The sequence below is a fragment of the Mastigoproctus giganteus genome, chromosome 8 (genome assembly GCF_048544385.1).
Source record: "Mastigoproctus giganteus isolate SK-2022 chromosome 8, ASM4854438v1, whole genome shotgun sequence".
NCBI classification, from domain to species: domain Eukaryota; kingdom Metazoa; phylum Arthropoda; class Arachnida; order Uropygi; family Thelyphonidae; genus Mastigoproctus; species Mastigoproctus giganteus.
This window is the reverse complement of record NC_143582.1, coordinates 144,633,619-144,654,798: the sequence shown is the minus strand read 5'-3', so window position 1 is coordinate 144,654,798 and position 21,180 is coordinate 144,633,619. Positions and strand designations below refer to the sequence as shown.

Sequence of the window (21,180 nt, the reverse complement as noted above, 5' to 3'; positions counted from 1 at the left end):
ACACAACACATCCGTTGCTTTTGTGGGATTTTCTGTAGCTGAAATGCTCTGTACCTCTTCTAAATCCATGCTTAAACTGATTAACCTTTGTTCTGCGATGCCATCTAGCGAGAAACGTCTTTAATGTGGTACTTACCACTTCGAAGGAATAGGTGAGATCCCTGACTGAAAAAATAGAAGAAAAGGGGTAATGAGTAGCATTTGTTCCCCCTTTATTTCAGGAAATGTAAAGACGCATTCATCTTTATTTGGACTTAAAGGTATGCCATATTTTTGTAATTTAAAGTACTACTTCCACTGTATTCTATGCAGCTGACTCTGTTTCTGTTTATTTTAAATTTCTGATAAACATTCTACTGAATTATGGAAAAAATATCGATGCTGTTTGTTTGCTATAGATCTCAGAGATACTAGGCCTTCTACAGAAGAGCATTTTGATAGGATATCCGACCTTTGCAGGTGCGAATTTACAAATTATGCTCGAAACACTGAGCTGAGGCTTTATTTTAATTGTACAGTATAATGACTGTATCGTTTAGTGGTCTAAAGCAACATTTACACGTGCCCAACTTCAAAAAAGGAATCACGGGCCCAAGATAATCGTTTTATTTGTAAGCCAATTTGGCACTTTGTACATATAATTGTGTTAAATTATCTGCAGATAATTGTGTACGATCGTCTGCAGATGGTGTATGTTCTAAGTTCAGTTCTTCTGTTTTCTTGAAAAACTTGGAAGAAATACTTGGAAGAAGGCTTCATCTCCGATTGAAACTAGCTGATTTTAGCTCCATTTGAGATGGCTTCAATAAGTTTCTACGATTTCCGCAAATGCCTTACTATGATATGCAAAAGCTTTGTACTTAATGGTAAATCGTTTGCTTCAATAAAGATTTTTGTTTCGAGTTCAGACTTTCATGGAACTTTTCTAGAAGGTAACTTACATTTAAAGGAACCCACGAAGCTAGCACAGTAGCAATGACTGCTGTTCTTTGGCGACGTGCGCAACAAAAAAAGCCCTTAAAATTCCTTCCGTGTTGAGAGAGAATCCGAACTAAAGGCTTTTTTTGCCTTCGGTGTCTGCATCTAGAAAAAAACCTAAATTGAATCTAACAACTATGCTAACCCTGTAGGAACTTATTGAAGCCCTTTCATAGAGAGCTAAAATCAGATAGTATCAATCAGAGATGAAGCATTCTTCCTAATATTTATTCCGAGTTTTTCATTAGGAAAATAGAAGAACCAGGCTTAGAAATGCAAGATGAGAACGGAAGAGACTTTTATGGTTTCTTTTTGCACAATGTCCATGTTATTCGGTCTCAAACCAGGATTGCCTGATTTTTTTCTCATGGAAATCGTGCTTTTCATTTTGCAAACAGGCTACCATCAGTTGAATACAAGCAATTGCCAAACAAAATAGGCTATATTGTTGCCTCGTAGACTTAGCTAATTCATCTATTCTAAAACAACCGAATCCACCGCAACTGAACATCTGAAGATATCTTATATGCCTTTAGATATTCACCACATAACGGAAACGGTAAAATCGAGAATCAGATCTGTTAGTGCATGAATTCATTGGAGGGGGGGACGAGAGAGAGAGAGAGTCAATCAATTTTCAATCGATCATCTCTGTGGTGTTCGTTCTTATCCTACCATTCTCTGATGACTGATGATAGATACGCACGCCCAATTCTGGATCCACTGCTCGATGCTATGGAAACTGATGATTGTGCTCATATAACCTTGACACACCTACACTCAGGTATCCAGCACATGAGAATGCGCATAAATGTGAAATCATGAGGGCTTTAGTGGGTTCTCTCCTACAGTATACGTATCTTATACAATTTGGTGCCTTAATATTCTGAATTCAAGAGAGAAAATAAATACGCATACTGTGATGTTGTTGCTTATTAACTCTATATTGCAGGATAGATGAGAACAGAGGATTCTCGGTGAGTGGTTATCAACTCTGTATCACTGTGTTTATCCCTTAAATTCTCTGACAATTTCATGATTGTGTATTGCCTGGATTTTACCTTTTCCTTCTAAAATTATTCTTATTCTCTTCTCAGAATCACTTGATGTAACCAACATGTTTGATGAATTTGCATTAACTGCGCTCCCTAAACAAGACCTTAAATTTTCAATCGTCTTAGAAAAGAAGAAACGATCGAAACGTCATTTCTTAAACGATATTAACTAAGATCAAACTGTTTTATCTTATTAACCAAACGGATCTGAAGCATTTTATCACTATTAATGCATTTATATATTCTTATTAAAATAATTCGTTTTTCTTTTATTTTTTTAAAATCTTTATTTTATAGTTTAGATGTAACGCAGTTCTTTTAAAGTTGTGAATTTTTATTTAATCACTTAAAAGTTTTATTACATTTAAATGCGCTAATCGAAAAAGACGCAGCAGTTTTGAATGCCTATATTTTAAGCGATTAAGTTGGCTTTGGTGAATTGGTATAATTACTTTTATAAGACATTGAAGTTACTTGTTTGTTCACATTCTTCAAGGCATTGGACCGAACATGGAAGGAACATTTATTAGACTGGACAAGATCGCATACGGCGAACGCTGTTCTTCGTTTTCCGAAGAAACATTTTAATGGTTATGATCACCTCTAACAGATGTCTTGGACGATATATGTAATTAGATGGTCTTGGTCACCATACTCGTTGGATCCGAATCCCTAGATTATTTCCTGTGGAGATTCCTGAAGGTCAATGTCTACAGGAGTAATCGACGTACCGTTTAGATACTGGAAGATGAAATTACAGCTGTTATGGAGGGCATCACTGAAGTAATACTGCCGGAAGTTTACTACAACTTGTGGTCAACTTCCATCGACTTTTGTGAATCGCTTTGGATGCATAGGGATCACGCATTAAATGCGTTTTTGCTTGAATAATAAACTAACGTATCTGACATGTTTAATGACACCAAGTTCATCAATGCCAACGCAATATATAAAAAATAGGCTTTCAAAATGTGCCCTGTACATTTTATTTCGATTTTATTTTCTGTTTTGAATGTTTTATTACTACTTCCACCGAAATTTGTCTTAAGACAATTATACAGATTTAAATAAATAAATAATAAAAAACCATAAAATCTGGTATCGATTGCTTTTGAAACATTTATAGGCATTCAAGTTTCAGTTCAGAATCGAACTGCAAAATATCCCTATTATGCTTTTCAAATCACTATTCTTGTTTTATTAAATCAAAGGTTAGACCATGTAATGTACTGTGCACATATTGAGCATTTTTTATGTAGGTACTCTGCCACCTCATGAAAATACTGTACAAACATTTTTCGGTGATTGTGGCCTGGTATGTGTTTTATTATTAATTAATACTTATTATTAATTAATACTTAGACTTACGTTTTATTATTAATTAATAAATATAATCTGATATAAAGTTCCTTCAGCAGCGCTAATTTGTATTGTTTATTTTATGGCTTTGGCTGCATTACGAGACAAGTCATTTAATCCAATATTACAATAAAATTCATATTAATATGAATTGAAATTGGAATTTTATAATCACATTAATAATAAAAAAAAATACTTCAATAAATAAGCCAACCTACTATTAATTAAAACTTGTTTCGAATTGCGTAGGTTTTAGTTTCGAATCTCCCTTTGATACATCAATCTGCCATATTATATTAGATATCTGTAGTTTTATTTTCTGTACTTTAATATATATAAAAAATAATATTTATTTATGGGAATTTTCTTTAACGAATTTCTTTTTGTCTTTCAAATTATTTACCTAGAATATTCATACGTATAGTCTCAGTAAGAAGTTTATAATCCTCTTAATCCCTCTAGTGAATATATTCACAAAGCTTGCTGCTGTTTCAAATTTCGCCGGTAGATGTCAGCATTAATCAAAGTTAGTTACCAAAGAAAAATACTTTTTCATAAATACTTATTAGTGGTGTTCTGCGTTGGTTGTAAACACCCGGATAATACCGATAATATTTTAGCCTGCGTACGAAACAAGTAATAATCAAGATCATAGACGTTTCACCTATTTTTTTTAATTAATAAAATTTGTGTACAAGCAGAAATAAAATTAAGTAGCACAGAGCGATGCAAAAACATTCCGTTTGAAATGAAAATGTTTTAATAATTTATTCGAAGAGTCAGTCCGATGATCACAGGCTATTCTCACAACTAATTACAGAGATGAAGTTTATTTTACCCTTGGGAGATGACTACATCTTCACTTTAATTAAGAATCAGACTTCTTAATTTTATAGGTGTCTGGGTTGCCAAGTAACGTGGTCTTATTAAAATACCACTTTTTTTTTTCTGATGGTTTTTTAGCTTTAGCTGCACATCACGTGAAAGAAAAAGAAAACACATCATTCGATTTTTTATTATTTTTATTTTTATTTTACGAACTCTAAAAAATCGTATAAATTACAGTATTTGTGATTTTGGATTCAGGAATGCATTCGCTTGAGTCTTGTCGATATTACCGGGAGTGGGGGGGGGGGGATTTATTTACATTCTACACAGATAGTTTCAAACTTTTATCACATTTGAAAGGAAACTTTGGTTTTTAAAATCGAGTCAGTACTGTTCTGGTAACATGGATTGGTTGAGGGTGGGGAGGTGAGAATGTATTTTCTTTATTTTTTTTATTTTCTAACGCAGTTGAAGCCTAGAAAGCAGCACGGACTGGTTGAGGGTTGAGAAGTCAGAGGAAACTTATTGACACAAACTAGAAGAAAGGGGGGAAAATAAAGACTATCATTTTTATTATTATTTTTTTTATTCTGGAAGACTGTCTAATCTTATTCTGTTCTAGTAGCATGGAGTGGTTTTGGGTTGGAGACTAAAAAGAAACTTATTCGCTTAGAAATTAGAATAAAGGAAAGTAATTGACCGTCGTTGTGAAAGTTGTTGAAACCTGTGCTAATCTGTTGAGGTTTTTGAGAACAAAGGAATGCACAGAAACGAGAAGAAAGGAAATATGCGAAATTTTCATGCACTGAACTGGAGTAGAGTCAGGTAGGAGTGCACAAAAAACAAATAAATAATTAGAAGGTATTTATACACATATTTTTCCTCAATTATACCGCGACGCTGTATATCATTTGTGGAGGATGGAAATTTTAGACGAAATACTCTGTTTTCTACATAAAAATTTAATTTACAAATGAACTATATGGTATTAAAACTTGAATGAAATAACTTGGTTGTTTATTTCGTAGGGGTATATCAACACCACATCCGTGCACAAAAAGCAATTTTTCTGCAAGATGAACTATAGGGATTAAAAGCTCCTTTCAGTGCCTTGAATTTCAGTCTTCCCGCTTGGAATCATGGGATTATGCAAACAGTTTTTCACATTGATCTTTGTTGTTATTTCGATATTGATCTTCCTCGCCTTCTCACCAACTTTGCTTGACATCCGACCAGTTGCATACAAGTAAGTTATCACATATATATATATTATAGATGAGCAGTTCCTCGTAGTGAGTTGTTTTAGTATTGTAGACGTCAAGTTTGAATTTTAAACAACAGTCAAACATCAGTAGAATCTTTATTACAAGTTGTCTCAGAATTTTCCCGCACTCAGACATCGCCAATGATTGTGAGCCCTTCTGGAAGCACCAAAACCATTCGTAGACTAGCTGTAGAAGCCCTCTGTGGGCTTCACCCATCATATATAAGCAAACTTACCATTTGCTCTTTCTCCAAATTGAATCCTGTAGTACAAAATAACTCAATCCGAAGAGTGCATCAATCGAAATTTCTCCCGCTCCACAAACTGACTGAGCGCGTATGTAAGAATCAATCACAGATTACGTATAACCGTGCATATCGACCAATGCGCAGACACGAAGATGCGTACAGGCAGTGCGTCCTTCGATGGCCGAACATTCCGAAACATTTTGAGTCCATTACGCAGAATCTTGATTAATTGCAACTTCCTCTTCGCTCAGTTCTAGTTCAAACCACTTATCTCTCTCTCTGCCATTTTAACCATACATTTCGCAGATGGCTCTCCTATTTTAACGCACTCGAACTGAACAGCAACTGATAAAAGTCAAGAAGGGTATTTTGGCAGTTTTGTTTCTTTATATAACGCGCTGTATACGATGTTCAGCATTTTTCTTTTAGTTAAACATCAAATGTTCTTTGGTACTAAATTTTTATGCTGAAAAACACATATAGGAGGAAATGTCTATTGTACACTTTTCTGTTCTCTTGAATATAAACGATACTTTCATCGGCCTTCTCGTTATCTTTTCCAGTATTTACACGATGTACGCTTGCATTCAGAACAGGCGATGTTCGACGGAATTGTCATGGATACAGAAAAAGGCGGATATGTCAACAGACGCTAACGAGTTCCTTCTCGTTTGCTTGACATCAAGGATTGATTTTCTTCAAATATCTTAGAAATTAGCATTTTTGCATCTCATCCTCACCGTTCAAGAATCAAATCTACGTTCGCACGCGACGTTAAGATTCAGTGCACGACGTCCATTATCCAATATTTACGTACAGTGTTAATCTAAGATAGACTGTTCCAGTAATTCACCCGGAAATTTCATTTGGGGGAGGTTTCTCCTACATTCCACGTTGGGCGCGTTACAAGCATCAACAAGTGACAGTATAATTATATGATTTATTTTGTCTTAGTCCAACCTTAGTACACCAAGTGGCCAGTTTAATAGGTTCACCGACTTTATAACAAGTAAACTCCGTTTAGCCTCTTAGAACAGCCTCAAGTCAATCGTGGAATGGACTCCATGATGGATGGAGAATATTTTTCTCCACCAGACAAGAATGGAACCCGATAATTGAATGAATGGTGATACGCAAAGCTTAATTAAGAACCAAAGTACCAGAGACATCGATTAAAAAAAAAAGAAAAGAAAAAATTACGAGCAGTAAATTATTACAAAAAAGGGTGATGCAAGAGACCAAATTAATTGTGAGGCATTTTACCAATTAACTTTAATTAAAAAGAAATTTGATATTAATTAACAGTAAAATAAGCTAATCAAGTTGGAACGTTGTAATGAATCAGTTTGGCAACAACGGATGCCCGGATGAAAGCGAAAAAAACCAAGTTCCGGTATTAATTAAGGCGTTCCATGAAGATCTAATTTTATATTGATGAAGCTGAGGAACTCAAAGGGGTGTTAAAATCAGTTTTAAAGTGAAAGATAAAATGAGAATTACTCTCGTTAACATTAATCATGCAATTGTTAAACGCAAGGTTGTTTTTATATACAGGAACATGAGAGAGGGCCAAATGATGCGCCTTGTGGGACTCCTGTCTTCGTAGTAAATTAAAACAATGCTACGTACTCCTCTGAGAGAATTTGGATTCTGCTTGCTGAAAAGATAAACCCTCGCGGGTAGCACAGTGGCCGAGGCTCAAATACCGCGCCAACTAGCTCAGTTCTCGGATGCTGAGTTCTGTAAATTGAACACACCTTTGATCGTATGGGCTCATGTGATTGTCACACCATATGAGAAATGGTGTCACGATCACATGAATACATTTAGTGGACTCTGCAGATACGGTTACTTCCCTACCATGTGAGGAAATGACGCTGTTTATTGTACGCTTCACTTCTCTGCTGCGTCCGCGTTTCCTTACTTTACAAACACCACTTTGTATATCACTAAGAGATAATAGATGCCAAATAGATGTTATAAATCAATATACTTTCACTGAACTGCATTCTAAATCTCTCTCTCTGTCCTTTTTTTTTTACCAGCATAAGTTTACCACCTGTCCTAGAAGGGCTGTATTCTGCAAATAATCGACTGAATTCAATAGAACGATTGGCGGAAGGACATATCGTAGGACCAAGATCTTTAGCATTCTATGAAGGTAAATAGTTTACGTGTTAATAGTTAATGATTAAATGAGAGGAATGACTTCTGGAATTAAATTAAATCCAGAAGTCATCCAAGCGAAAATCGTAAAATGAATGCTACAAACAAACTTTTCTGATATCGAGCAAACTGTTGCTAACAAGACGATAATTTGCAGCATTCTTTTCAGGGAATATTTACGCTGGTGTTGAAGATGGTTCTATTGTGCAGATAATTGGAGATAAAACGAGGACTATTGCTCGGATTGGATCAAAAGATTGTGGTGAGTGATTTTAATTTTTATTAATTTTAAAAGAATTATATTATTTAGACTTCCGGCTGAAGTTTGATATTTTATTGAGGCAAATTATTGAGTACGTGGGTTATTCTAGGGATGGTTTAAAATTCAAACTAATTAAAGTACAAAACCAGACCCCTCATTTCACATTTTCTGTACCTTGTGTAGTTAATTTTTTCAGTTTAATACTAATCGATTTTGCATTTTTTTTTTCTTCCACTGCAGGTAAACCCGGGGAAGTTCTTTGTGGAAGACCCTCGGGTCTTAGATATGGAGACGGCGGGAAATTATACGTTGCCGACATCTACTACGGAATATACAGCGTCGATTTGGAGACAGGTGAGGGATCGAAAGAGGATTTTGGTTATTGAAATTAGGTACTTAACAGAAAATATACGTTGGTTTTGTATTATGTTGAGGGCACTGTTGAATTTTTCCACTCAAGACAGAAAGCTTCTATTTGCATACTTGTTTTTTATATTTTACAGTTTCACGCGTTGAAATATTTGTCGGAAAGTCTGACTTCGCTCTCGACTCAGTATGCAGCTGTAAATAAACAGATAGATGAAGCCACTAATGTAGGGTTTTTTTGTTTTTTGTTTGCTGCCTTTGTATTTTTTTTCTTTCTTTCTTTCTTTCTTTCTTTTTTGTTTTAATGGTGGCTTGTCGTAATATCAAGCGATTCAATAGAAATGTTCGAGTTAAATACACTGCTCGACAAAATTAACAGAACAAAATGTTTTTCGTGAATATTTTATTGTGAACAGTGTCGCTGAAGGTGAATATTTGATATAATAGGCATCCTGGCATGCAAATTCTTGAGTATCCAATAGAAATCGATCTACCACCTTACAGAGCCGCATATTATGCAAATGTTATTCGTGCCATAAAAACGAGGGTTGCTAACACACCACTTCATTCCCATTTTTTTGACTTCTCAGTGGGATAGCCACATCTCCAATACTCACGTTTTCAAGTCGTCGTTTAGGTGTTTCTTTGAGATGGCGGGGCCGTTGGACAACTTGAAGCCTCGCAGGCGAAGGTGGCACGTGGCTTAATGTGTCACGCAGTGTCGTCTCGGTACTATGAAAGCAAATCGCAATCCTGGCACAATTTTGTCCGTAGGTCTGGGATTAATAATCCTTGGGGCGTCATTTATAAAATTGCTAAAAATAAAATGATCTTGGGTGACATTTTTAACTCAATTACCTCCAACAGTATGGAAACTATTACACTAACAGACTCCATAAATGCCATCTTGGACCAACTGCTGCCTAATGCTGATCTCACTATTGACACTTCATACTATCTATCTATTCGAGATTTAAACCAAAAATACCTTCCTTTAGAAGAAACAAATCCAATCATTGCAGAGGAACTTACTTCAATCCTGAAAAAATTCAGCCAAACAAATGTCCTGGCAATGACCTGATTGATAATATATTTATCAAACATTTTTATGACCTAAGGCCCAAAGTTCTACTTAAATTATTCAACTGCTTAAATACTAGAACGTTTCCCAAACCATGGAAACACGCCATTCTTAAGATTTTACATGAACTTGGTAAGCCACTAGACAACGCCAGATCCTACCGCCCCATAGCCTTGCTCTCTCTCACCTGGGAAAAGTGTTAGAGAGACTAATCGCTAATAAAATTACCACACTGCAGGGAGCTACAAGCTCCATATTCTCTCGTCAATACGGTTTTAGGCAAGGGCTTGGATGCGAAGACGCCTTATTAGAACTTCGCCACCTTATTGACAGCTCCACTTCCAAGTACGTTATGGCGATCTTTATCGATTTTGAGGGCGCTTTTGATACTTTATGGTGGGAGAGCGCCCTCAGTAGACTCGGTTCCAATCATTGCTCTCTTCAGCTTTATAAACTTGTTAGAAACTACTTTACTGATCGCACCGTCACCGTCATCACTAAAAGCAAGAAAAATCACAGATCTGTCTCCCGTGGTTGCCCCCAAGGATCAATTTTGGGTCCCTTGATTTGGAACCTAGTTCTTGATGATTGGCTGCTTAGGACGACTGAATTTCAAAATGTGCAACAACTTGAGTATGCAGATGACCTTATTTTGGTGAATTCTGATTTAGAACTCTATGCCAATAAAGTATTCTTTGAACTATCGTCTTGGTCCTCTAAGAACAAATTAACATTATCCCCAACCAAATCGAAGATCATGATTTTTAAACACAAATTAGACTATGGCAGACCACCAGTTGTAAAACTTGACAAGAAATCACTTCCACTTGTCCGAAGTATCAAATTTTTAGGAGTCATCATCGACGACCGCTTTTCCTTTACTGCACATATTCAACATCTGTCCGTCAAAGTTAAGTTTTACCGCAATGCTGCTCCAAATTACCAGACAAGACTGGGGATTGAACACTAAAACCCTACATCTATTTTATAATGCTGCCATAATCCAATTACAACCTATGCTGCCAGCCTTTGGTTTAGACGTACTGCATTCAAAACTGTACAAACTAAGTTATCCACTATTCAACGTTGTTTTCTCCTTAGCCTACTCCACGTTTGCCGAACAGTATCAACTCCAGCTCTGCAAACTCTTGCAGGCACTTTACCCCTTGACCTGCACGTTGTGTTTAGAGGGCTTTGCTTTTACATCCGCAGAGGCATTTCTACGGAATTTCAGGGAATCGTTGTTAACCCTCAGGCTGATCCCAGAACTGAACGAACCTGATGCTGGAATTTGTTAGTGAACACCTGGCAGAATAGATGGAATTCTACCGACAAAAGGAGCTGTTACCAAAAAATTCGTTCCCGACATAACTGCACTACTTTCATCATCCACCAGAAAATGGTTTCCACCCTCACTGTTTACCTCCTACATACTAACTGGTAATAGTTCGCTTAACGCAAAAATTTACCAATTCAGACTTTCCAATACAGTCTCCTGTCGATGTGGGCTACCGGAAGACTTTCCTCACATACTTTTTGAATGCTGCATTTACGAGGACCTAAGATTGGCTCTTAAGGCAACAGCACCAAATTGTGTCCCGGATTTGAGAAGATACTCATTTCTGTCAATAATTTACAGGCTCTTCAAACCTGCAATGCTGCTTTTAATCGCAGGATGTCTTTCAATGTTAATGCAAGCAATCAAACTGAAAACACATGATAAATCATAATACAGCCTGTTGCCTCGTTTGTTGTCCTGATGACGTAATGTCCAAAATTTTGCTCCACAACTAAATCCTTCGTCTGCTCATTGATACCGTCATCAACCAGTGACTTCTGATTCCACTCCAGATTAACAGAATTATATCTAGAACTTGTTCCTGCTGATCTTGTTTTTGGATGACATTACTACTTTTGTTTGATAGCACACCTTTTTTCTTTGTGGGCTCCTTTGGGCAGCACTGCATAAAGACGTGGGCAAAGACATGGATAAAGATCTTATTTTTAAATTTTTTTTATTTTTTGTTTTATTTGATTTTTTTGTTTTTGTTTTATTTTATTTATTCTTTTATTTTTTATTTTTTTTTTACTTTATGCTCTTCCTTTTTTTCTTTATTCTCTTCCTTATTTCTTCGTCTTCTGCTGTCCTGTCTCCTGAGAATGTGTGTGTGTGTGTGTGTGTGTGTGTGTGCGCGCGCTGGCACGGGGTACTTTTGAATGGCTCCAAACTCGCTTTGGACATTCCGTGCATGACTGTTCAGGTTGGCCATGGTTCTTGCGTAGCTGTGGCCCACCTCCGCGTGGTGTAGACGGACACTGGGCAGGCTTTCCAGGTAATCATCACAGTGTACAAAGGCGGAGTTGAACTTTCGTTCAGGTGCCGTCCTACATAAGATACTATACATGTCTACATGAAAGCAGTTTCAGGAGACAGGAACCAGGACAAGAAGAGCTGGCCGAGGGCTACGTCAACAGAACAAACAGCTTTCTGGCTGTAACAGTAAGACAATCCTACGATTACTCTCACCAATGTCTCTTGAGATTGCTGCGGCCACAGGTAAAAACATTTCCAACCGGACTGCATTAAGAAGGATCAATTCAAGTGGACTCTCTTCGCAAGGAAGCCACTGGTTTGTAATCCATTAATTCCAAACCACCGCAGAACTCGTCGAAACTGTTGCCATGAACATGTGACTTTGACCCCTGACAAATAGGGTACACCTCTGTTCTCTGATGAGTCCCGTTTTAGCCTACAAACTGATTCTAGACGTTATTTCATCTGGAGACAACGAGGAATGAGGTACCATCCCTCCAATGTCAGAGATAAGGACACTTAAGGCGGAGGCGGTGATGGGATGGAATAATGATCAACGGCCGCACCCCACTTCATGTTTTTTATAGGGGTACCGTAGCTGCGCAGAGGTACCAAGAATGGATTCTCGAATCCTGTGTGCGACTTTTTAGAGATACAGTTGGCCCAGATTTTCTTTTCGTGCACCACAACTGCACATAGTGCTCGGGTGGTAGAGGAATATCTTGAAACCGAAGATGTCCAACGAATGCCATGGCCAGCACAATCAGAAGATTTAAATCCGATCTAACACGTGTGGAACACTCTTGGGTTTCGCACTGCAAGCCTACAGCCAAATTCTCGGTCACTTGGTGAGTTAAGGTCTGCGCTGGTGGAAGAATGGGATTTGTTGCCACAGAATCTCATAGACACCCTTATATTGAACATGGTTCACTGCTGTGATGCCTGTTTAGCCGTTGGAGAGGATCATACTCCGTACTGAGCCATGTGACCATATTTTTAGCATCTTGTATTCTGTAATGTGATCTTTTTGGTAATTCTTATACAACCTCAACAAATGTAACCTGTCCGAAGTTTTTCGCTGTCTCATCCTTTCATCGTTATTCTATGGTACACAACCATACCAATTTTTCTCTCACTTCATCGCAAGCCGCACGAGTTACACCACATTTTCTAGGTGTTCTGTTAATTTTGTCGAGCAGTGTAGAAAGCATAATTTACCTTGTATTCGTTTTTTATTAAATCTAAACTAAATGTGAATCAATGAGAGAACAGAACACACCAGAAACATAGGCCTAGAACGACCTTCATGCCTGATTAATTACATGACCCTTTAAAACAAAATACATTTTCTGTTTATATTCCGAGATGGCCAGACAGGCAAGGGAGTTCACAATATAAATACAAATAACAGAACCGTATATAGCAGTCACGGGATTGAATCCCCTGTCACCCATAGTACGCGTACTTATGCACGCTCCCGTTGTACTCCACGTTCAGAATATATGTCCATTTTTCTCTATCACCCAGAGATTTTTCGCAAAATGCCATACTACTTTTTTTCATGTTTTTCAATCGAATCTGCCAAATTGCATTTTATTAATTTCTTTTCGTCTGTTTCTGGGACTAAAAATTGAGAAACGAAGCTTAACGGATAGGTCTCCTTCGAATTAGCCTTCTTGACATTTAAAGCTTCTGCAACTTCTAGAAGCATTCCTTATAGTGTTTTATTTTTGGATTTGTTAATAGTTCCTGCGTTGCGTTCTAATTAATTTCCTCAGTTTGTTTCTGCGAATCTGTCTGTGATGATTTTTCAAGGGGCTTTGAGTTTGGGAGAAAAAACGAGATCACAAGGCGATAAGGTAGATCGGGAGTGGTGGATGCTTCGCAAAGAAATTCTTGACTGGAAAAAAGCTCCTAGTGTGCAGGGGTGTTCTCGGATGTCTAAAGCCAATTTATCCGACCGTTTTCTTCATAAAGCAGAGCGCGCAATCGCTGTAGAAATGTTTTGTTGTATTCCTGGTTTACTGTTTGATCATACTGCACAGATTCATAATGAATGGAACCCTGCGAGTCAAAAAAGATGATCTTCACATTTCGTCGAGATTGTCTTGCTGTTTTGGGTCTTGGAGAAGGCGGTGTCTTCCACTGGGAGCACTGGATCGTGCCATAAACTCAAGATTCGTCACCAGTAATTCGTCACAAGATTCATCAACAGTGTTCCTTAAGAAAAATCAATTTCAGTAGCAGTTTCGCAGATAATTAAACGTCGATCTCTCCTGGTGAGATCAAGAACATGAGCGATTGAATCATTGGTTTTTTCAGTTGCGAGAAAGAAATGCTTATAGCATTGATTGCATTGGATCAGTTCGTCAGTAACTGCTGAAGCATTTTGCGTAGATCATATATATTTCTTTTTTTTTTTTTTTTTTTTTAACTGTTGACTTGTACAATGGATGAGATCTCTCCATTCTGAAGACTAAGGATATTGTGACTAATATACATTTCTTGTAGGTGAAATAGTGCAGTTTATTCCAAAGTCCCACGTAGCAGGACGACGAATTGGTCCCATTTGTGATCTGGACATTGATATCAGAGGAAATATCTATTTCACAGAATTCACCAGTAGATGGCGTGAAGAGGACACTCTTTATAGTTTCTTAGAGCATGATCGAAGTGGAAGGTAAGCGTTTAAAGTGATCAGATCTACATCCTCCATAATCAATAAATTCATCCCGAAAAGTTAAATTTTCATATAACAGTGTCTTATTCAATCCAAATTCGAAATAGCTGTTAAACGTATGATTCTAGAATATGTTCAGATGTATTATTTGAAATACCAGAAGTGTACATGTAGTATTTTGGATGTACTCATACGTTTCAGAAGAGCTTTTCATCCATATTTTTTCATCGCAGGGTAATTCAGATGAATTCAGATATGGATGAGGGCCGCGTCCTCGTGGAGCAAATATTCCCATATGGGATTCAACTGACACACGACGGAGATTCGTTATTGATAGCTGACTTTGGAGAAAACAGAATTTTAAGGTATTTAATTCTCTGCTAACGTCTCACGATTAACTGAAGACTAAAAATCAGAAATTTAAATTATTGGAACGCCTTTAAGTGCTTTGTTTTTAAATATTTTTTAAATTTAATTTTAATTCATTTTTATTTTTAATAACGTTTAATCAACATTTTATAAATTTTGAAATTAGTGAACTCGTAGTGTGACTTAAACGGCACATGCGCGCGCAATTTATTTTGTTAACGATATTTCTTACTAAATTTAAAAGGGCTAATGAACTCATTCAACATTCAAAAAGGCATATTGTATTAAAGGTTCTCTGTAACGCAAAATGGTGCTGATTCATCTTTCTAAATTCCGTGTCCATTTTACTTCTTTAGATATTATCTACACGGCTCTAAGAAAGGCAAGCAAGAAGTGTTCATCGGCAGCCTACCCGGACACCCTGCTCATATCCGACCTAGTAAAAGAGGTGGCTACTGGGTGGCATTAATAGGGGTGCGCGACAGGTCATTTCCAACATTGCTGGACCACATGTCTCATTATCCCTTGATGAGAAAGATCCTCGCGAGGTCCATTCACATGGTCGAGTCAGCTACTCGCTATTTATCTCGATTATGGCACCATCCCGTGCTCATTGAGTTGCCAAAGAAGGTGTGTTTCATTTTCATTATTACTAGCGATAGCCAAAGTTTATATTTTCAGTTTGTTTTTTTGTCGGCAACCGATTTTGATTCACTACTTACTGCTACCGTACAAGATGTAGGTGAACTTCATTAGACCTGTTTGCAACTACACTCAGTGATCATTGAATCGTGACCACCTACCTAATACAGCGTTGGGCATCGTTTGTACGGATAACAGCTGCTATTCGCCTAGCCATTGACTCCACTAGATGATTGATGACGTCCGTAGGAATCTGCAGCCATGCTGCCTGTAAGTCTTTCCACAAAGAGGAATAGGTGACGGTTGCGTGTCTGTACGCCTCAAATCCCGTTCGAAAACACCCCACAGGTGCTCGATTGGATTGAGTTCAGGTCGATTTGGAGGCCAATCAAGATGGATGATATCTTCACTGTGTTCCTCGAACCATTTGTGGACAGTGTGGACCAGATGAGCATTATCATATTGGAAGATCCCGTTTCTGTCCGAGAAAAAATGCAGCATGGCAGGGTGCACATGGTCTCCTAAGAGCTGCCCGTAGACCTCACCAGTGACACATTGATCCATACGTATGTATCCTAGTTCTTTCCAGCAAATGTGACCCATATTAAGCAACCACAGCCATCTGCCTGGATAGTAGACACCATGCTCGATGGGGCCATGGGCTTGCGTTGCTTGGGCCACACATGAAGATGTCCGTCGCCCCACTGGTTTCCAGTCCTCCAGTATCCAACTAGCATGTGTTGTTGGCAGTACAGCATTCGTCGTGGACGATGGTCAGTGGCGAGGAGAGAGTGTCTCTTGGGTTGTCTGCTATGGAAACCCCATAAGTCTGAGTGTGCGGCGCGTCATTTAGGATATTGTTCTTGCAATCTCCATACTGTATTGCGATGTCAACAGTCGCACAGTGACCTGTGGTTGAGCCAGTACAACGCGCTGCACCATTCGCTCATCACGAACATTTGCGCATTGCGTAATACTTTACAGTTCTGTCTGCGGGAGGTGGTTTGACCCGTTCGCCACCATTCTTTTTACACCTTAATCATAGTGGGCGTGAGCAACGGACAAGGCTTTTCATATCGTTTCCGATATGAAAGTGCCCAACGCAGGAGCTCTCACAATCATACCCTTTTGAAATTCCGTGATGTCTTTACCTACGTCCCATAACTGCTATTTTATCATTTTGACTTGCACGATCAGAATGCAAATTACCACTGCTTTAGCGTACAAAGCTTTTTATACTGCGAGCAATGTCCATAGTCCATTACGGAAGTGGTGGTCGCTATTCACTGATCATTGAGTGTATGTTGGTCAAAACAATGTGGAAATCATTGGACAATTTAGCGATATCATTTGTGGAGTCAATGGCAGCATACACTCACAGACCGACGTGCACATGTAACGTTAAGTTCTCCAACAAATGCAGGCTGAGAAAGCGCAAATTCAGTCCATTATTCGGTTCTAAAGAGACAGCACACCTGTTGATTATTGTAGCGAGGCATTTGAAAATGTCATCCCAGACGGATTTGCCGGAGTACACCACTTAGAGAGTCGTCGAGACTAATGGTGGGGCAGTCACAACGGCAAGTTTCATGGCTTGCTGTGCTGCAAAATGTAATTGGCAGGTTGCGCAATCGGTTGCAAGTAACTGAAACTGTTCGCAGATGACCACATCAAGAAATAGACCACCAACAACTCCGAAGCAAGATCGCTTATAGGCCTCTTTTATCTCCAAATCGGCGACGGCCAAGCTACCCATATGCTTTACATCAGTGACAGGGACACAGGCGTCAACCAGAACTGAAATTGCCCGTACAGATATAGATCAAGGCCAAGTTGACCTCACTCGGAATTACAGACGATCCCAACTGTACCTGCGGCGAGCAAGAAACCTGGCAGCACCTTATGTATGACTGATACCAATATCATGACCTCCGCTGCCAAATGGTCACAAGAATACAATACTGTCCCAAAGACCAAGAACAACGTCTCTTAGAAGGCAAGGAGACGTACATCGCCTTTTCTGAATATTCACAGGAACTATTCGTGAGACGCCGAACCCTGCAACCCCAACAAGCGAACCAAACAACCTAACCAAGAGAAATAGGAGAAACCCGACACGGGGATCTGGACAACAACAAATCTGAGGCAAGGAACAACCACAAACAAAAGGCTCAACTGATCTAACTACAAAATATGGCAGGTGGACTAAGACTCACTCTTCCGGAGAACAAAATCCCAGCCACAACAAGAGACTGACTAATTGGACACAATAAAACGACGCACAACTCCATACTTAACTGAAGACAACATGGACGTGGAACCATGCCACATGAATGACCATAATCCTAGGACCGGACTGCTACACATTAAGCCCGGACTACGCAGCTTGCTGCCAATAGCCTTATTGGCGATCTGAATCGAGCACTCTAGCCCGTTTCACTTTAAATCATACCCCCGGCGGCGAGGGGGAAGACAGCCTCCTGGCTCCCCCTTCCCCCGCCGATCCTATCTTCTCCTGGTGGGGCATGGGCATACCCCACTGATCATCTGGGGACATCTTCTCTATCGTCTCCATTCTTCTGCCTTTACCCCCCAGTCTTCCGCCTCCCATTTCAAGCGACATCCCAATGCAATCGATATTTATTATTATTATTTATTTTTATATTTATTTTTATATATTTATTTATTTATTATTATATATATTGTAGATCCTATCCGCTGAAATCTCAGGAAAGTAAGCGGCAGGACCTGCCAGAGTAACTACTTAAAATAGTGATGTGCCTGGTCGGCCTCCACGGGGGGGAAGTGTGGGCAACGTTGGGCCTCAGTAGGGGGTCCAGCGGCTAAATGGCCAGAGGAACAAGGGTATATGACATTACACATATACTACAATGAAAGCAACGCGGAGATGGGGGAAACCCCTGGTGCCGTTTGACATCAACATACTTTTACACTTTACTTTACAGACATGGACCTCATGCGAAAAGACCTATAGTTTGTGTGTGTTTCGTTGAGTGCCCGACACTGTACGGCAAGAAAAATGTGGGGCACTCGTACATCGTAATTGGAGTGAGCAAGAATGGTGCTGTCTGCTCTTCAGAGATGAGTCTAGAATTCTCAGAATCGGGTTCTGGTGTGGCCTGAAAGTGGACCCTAAAACAGTTCTGTGCACGTACAGGAACATAGTCACTTCTGTGGATTGCTCGTATGAGGTGTAATTAGTCGTTGTAGTCGTACGTACCTCCACATCATCAGGAACGCGATCCTGACTGCAAGCTGGAATGCTAGAGAGACTCCGGGACACACGGTTCTAACCTCTGCTGGTGCTGTATGTGAAGTTTGTACTGTGGGACGAAAACTTTTAACTTCATTAAGGCCCAGCAAGTCAACGATATGATAGAAGATGAGGGCTTCGTCTGTATGGATTGGCCTGCCAGCTTTCCGACTTAAATCCATCGAACATGACTGAGACCCCCTAGACATATTGATCGTCCAGGTCCAGTGACACCAAATCAGCTGGAAACAGCACTTACACAAGAGTGGCGACTGATTCTGTAGCTTAATTTTATCGATGCATCGCAGGTGCGAAATTGTCTGGCGGTTGATGGGGAACGTGCACCATACTAAAGTTATTATCCGCGCGCATTCGCTCACTACTGATATGTAATGTCTTTGAAAGTTTTCACCATGCACTGATCATCACTTAGCTTCAACTACGTCATGAGGTACATACGTCATCATATTTACACAAACATCGTTTGCGCGTGCTGTGACATAATTGTTTTGACCAGTGCAGAACGAGACAGCTTCTGTTGTTATTAGAGTCCTGCTGGACGCTTCATAACTTATCTACGCTTTATTTGTAATGAATATTTACACGTTTATTTTATATATAATATGCTGTATTAAATATAATATATTTATATATAATATTAAATTTATATATTTTCAAAATAAAGAATTATTTCTAGAACACCGCGAGGCCTTAGGCAAATATTTGACGTTATTTATAAATATTAATTTATTTTGTCTGTTTGAAGTATACAACTGCACCCCTTTAATATTGTACTGGAAACAGGTGAAGAGATAAAATATTACTTTGAGAATAAGAGAAAAAGAACATCAGCTTTTCCCAAGAGAGAAAGGTTGCAGTGCAAACAGTAATCTCCTTTAGAAACTGCCATCTTCATCAACCTGAGTAGGTTTTTCTTGAAGAAATTTCTTTTGCCTGTTCTCTGGAAAATCTTACTATACAGGAAAAAGTTGATGGTATATTTACGAAATTGCAGAGCGAGAGAGAGAGAGAAATAAATTACAGAAAGGGAATCAATGTTATTGAAGTTACTACTAAAATGCAGTAATCTCGAATAAAGTGCATCATCAGTAGAAAGCTTTCTTGATGCTTCGAAGTCTTATTGTCATTTCTTTTTGTTGCAGGTCAAACGGGCTGCTTTTAGAAGTCTTTCTTCCGAAAACAGCATTATTATTGAGCTGGATTACGATGGTACGCTTCTACAAACCCTTCAGTCCATAGACAGAAAGGTAACTTTGATATCGCAGGTGTTAGAAGAGGATGGAGATCTGTACCTTGGATTCTACGTCAGCTCTTACGTTGGAAAGATTAAACAGTATGCGTCTAACCTGTACTAATTAGTAGATGGCATGAATATTTACAACTACGTTGATGTAAAATTTATTCTTAGAGAAATAAATGATTAAAACCGAACGGGCGAAGTTAGTTCGGGTTGAGTTTCTCGACCAGAGATGCAGAGTTGCCCATTAAATAATTTGTACATTATCTGATGGAAAAGAGCGTGCCAAAGGCAACTTGCTGGTTAATAAAAAGAAAATTCTCTCCTATATTTTAAAAGCACGTCTTTGTATATATACAGTGTTCTCGTCTTGTTTCATTAGTTAACATATCGTAAGGTGTTGTTGGGATCCAGTTTGGAACTGTTTATATAATAAAGTATCTCCTTTATATCTTGAAGGAAAACTCAATGATATAAATGTGTTTATTATAACAGGCGCTAATTATAAAAAAACCTTATAATTAAAACAATACGTTAATCTAAATGTACGCTTTATTATAAAAGTTATAGGAAACTGTATAAAATGATTTTATTGAGAATCTGATAACGTGGAAATGTTGGATTTAACGGGGAGAAGTTGTGACAGGGCCCTGAAGTACCGAGGACCCTAGCAAAATAAAAACTGTTCAAGCAAATATATTTTTTATATTTTTTCCATTTTTTAATTTATTTTTTATAATTTTTTTTGCTCACAGAGTGAAGATCCTAGCAAAAAAAATGTTCGCCAGGGCCCCAGGACCCTGCATGCGATACTGTACATTAAGCGTATATCATTTTTGAAGGAATAGTCAAGTGATTTTCTTTTCTCCGAAACTAGACAATTCTCAAGATTTCTGCCCGATTCAAAACATTCTTTATGATTAAATATTTTAAAGTAAGTCGTAAATGAATAAGATGCGCATGCGAAGAGGGATTCGTCCGATAACAGATTATTATCAATTAAAACGTAAATATTCCATAACTTTTTTTTTTTTGC

The 21,180-nt window shown here is 38.4% G+C and overlaps 1 protein-coding gene across 1 annotated transcript; it reads left to right on the top strand.

Annotated features, from left to right (window-relative positions):
• The first annotated feature begins 26 nt into the window (after positions 1 to 26).
• On the top strand, positions 27 to 20,277 carry LOC150081885 (adipocyte plasma membrane-associated protein-like). Its single transcript, XM_090379797.1, has 9 exons — positions 27 to 260; positions 5,249 to 5,466; positions 7,778 to 7,893; positions 8,068 to 8,160; positions 8,401 to 8,514; positions 14,433 to 14,601; positions 14,835 to 14,966; positions 15,327 to 15,600; positions 20,050 to 20,277. Exons 2-9 carry the CDS (start codon positions 5,360 to 5,362, stop codon positions 20,260 to 20,262), a joined length of 1,218 nt encoding a protein of 405 aa, XP_090235923.1. The 5' UTR covers positions 27 to 260; positions 5,249 to 5,359; the 3' UTR covers positions 20,263 to 20,277.
• The last annotated feature ends 903 nt before the right edge of the window (positions 20,278 to 21,180 follow it).

Excerpts from the sequence above, each read along its gene's own strand:
- LOC150081885 (XM_090379797.1), top strand. The coding sequence starts at position 5,360 with ATGGGATTATGCAAACAGTTTTTCACATTGATCTTTGTTGTTATTTCG. Across the intron at positions 5,467-7,777 it reads ATCCGACCAGTTGCATACAA|CATAAGTTTACCACCTGTCC; the intron begins GTAAGTTATCAC and ends TTTTTTTACCAG. Across the intron at positions 14,602-14,834 it reads GAGCATGATCGAAGTGGAAG|GGTAATTCAGATGAATTCAG; the intron begins GTAAGCGTTTAA and ends TTTTCATCGCAG.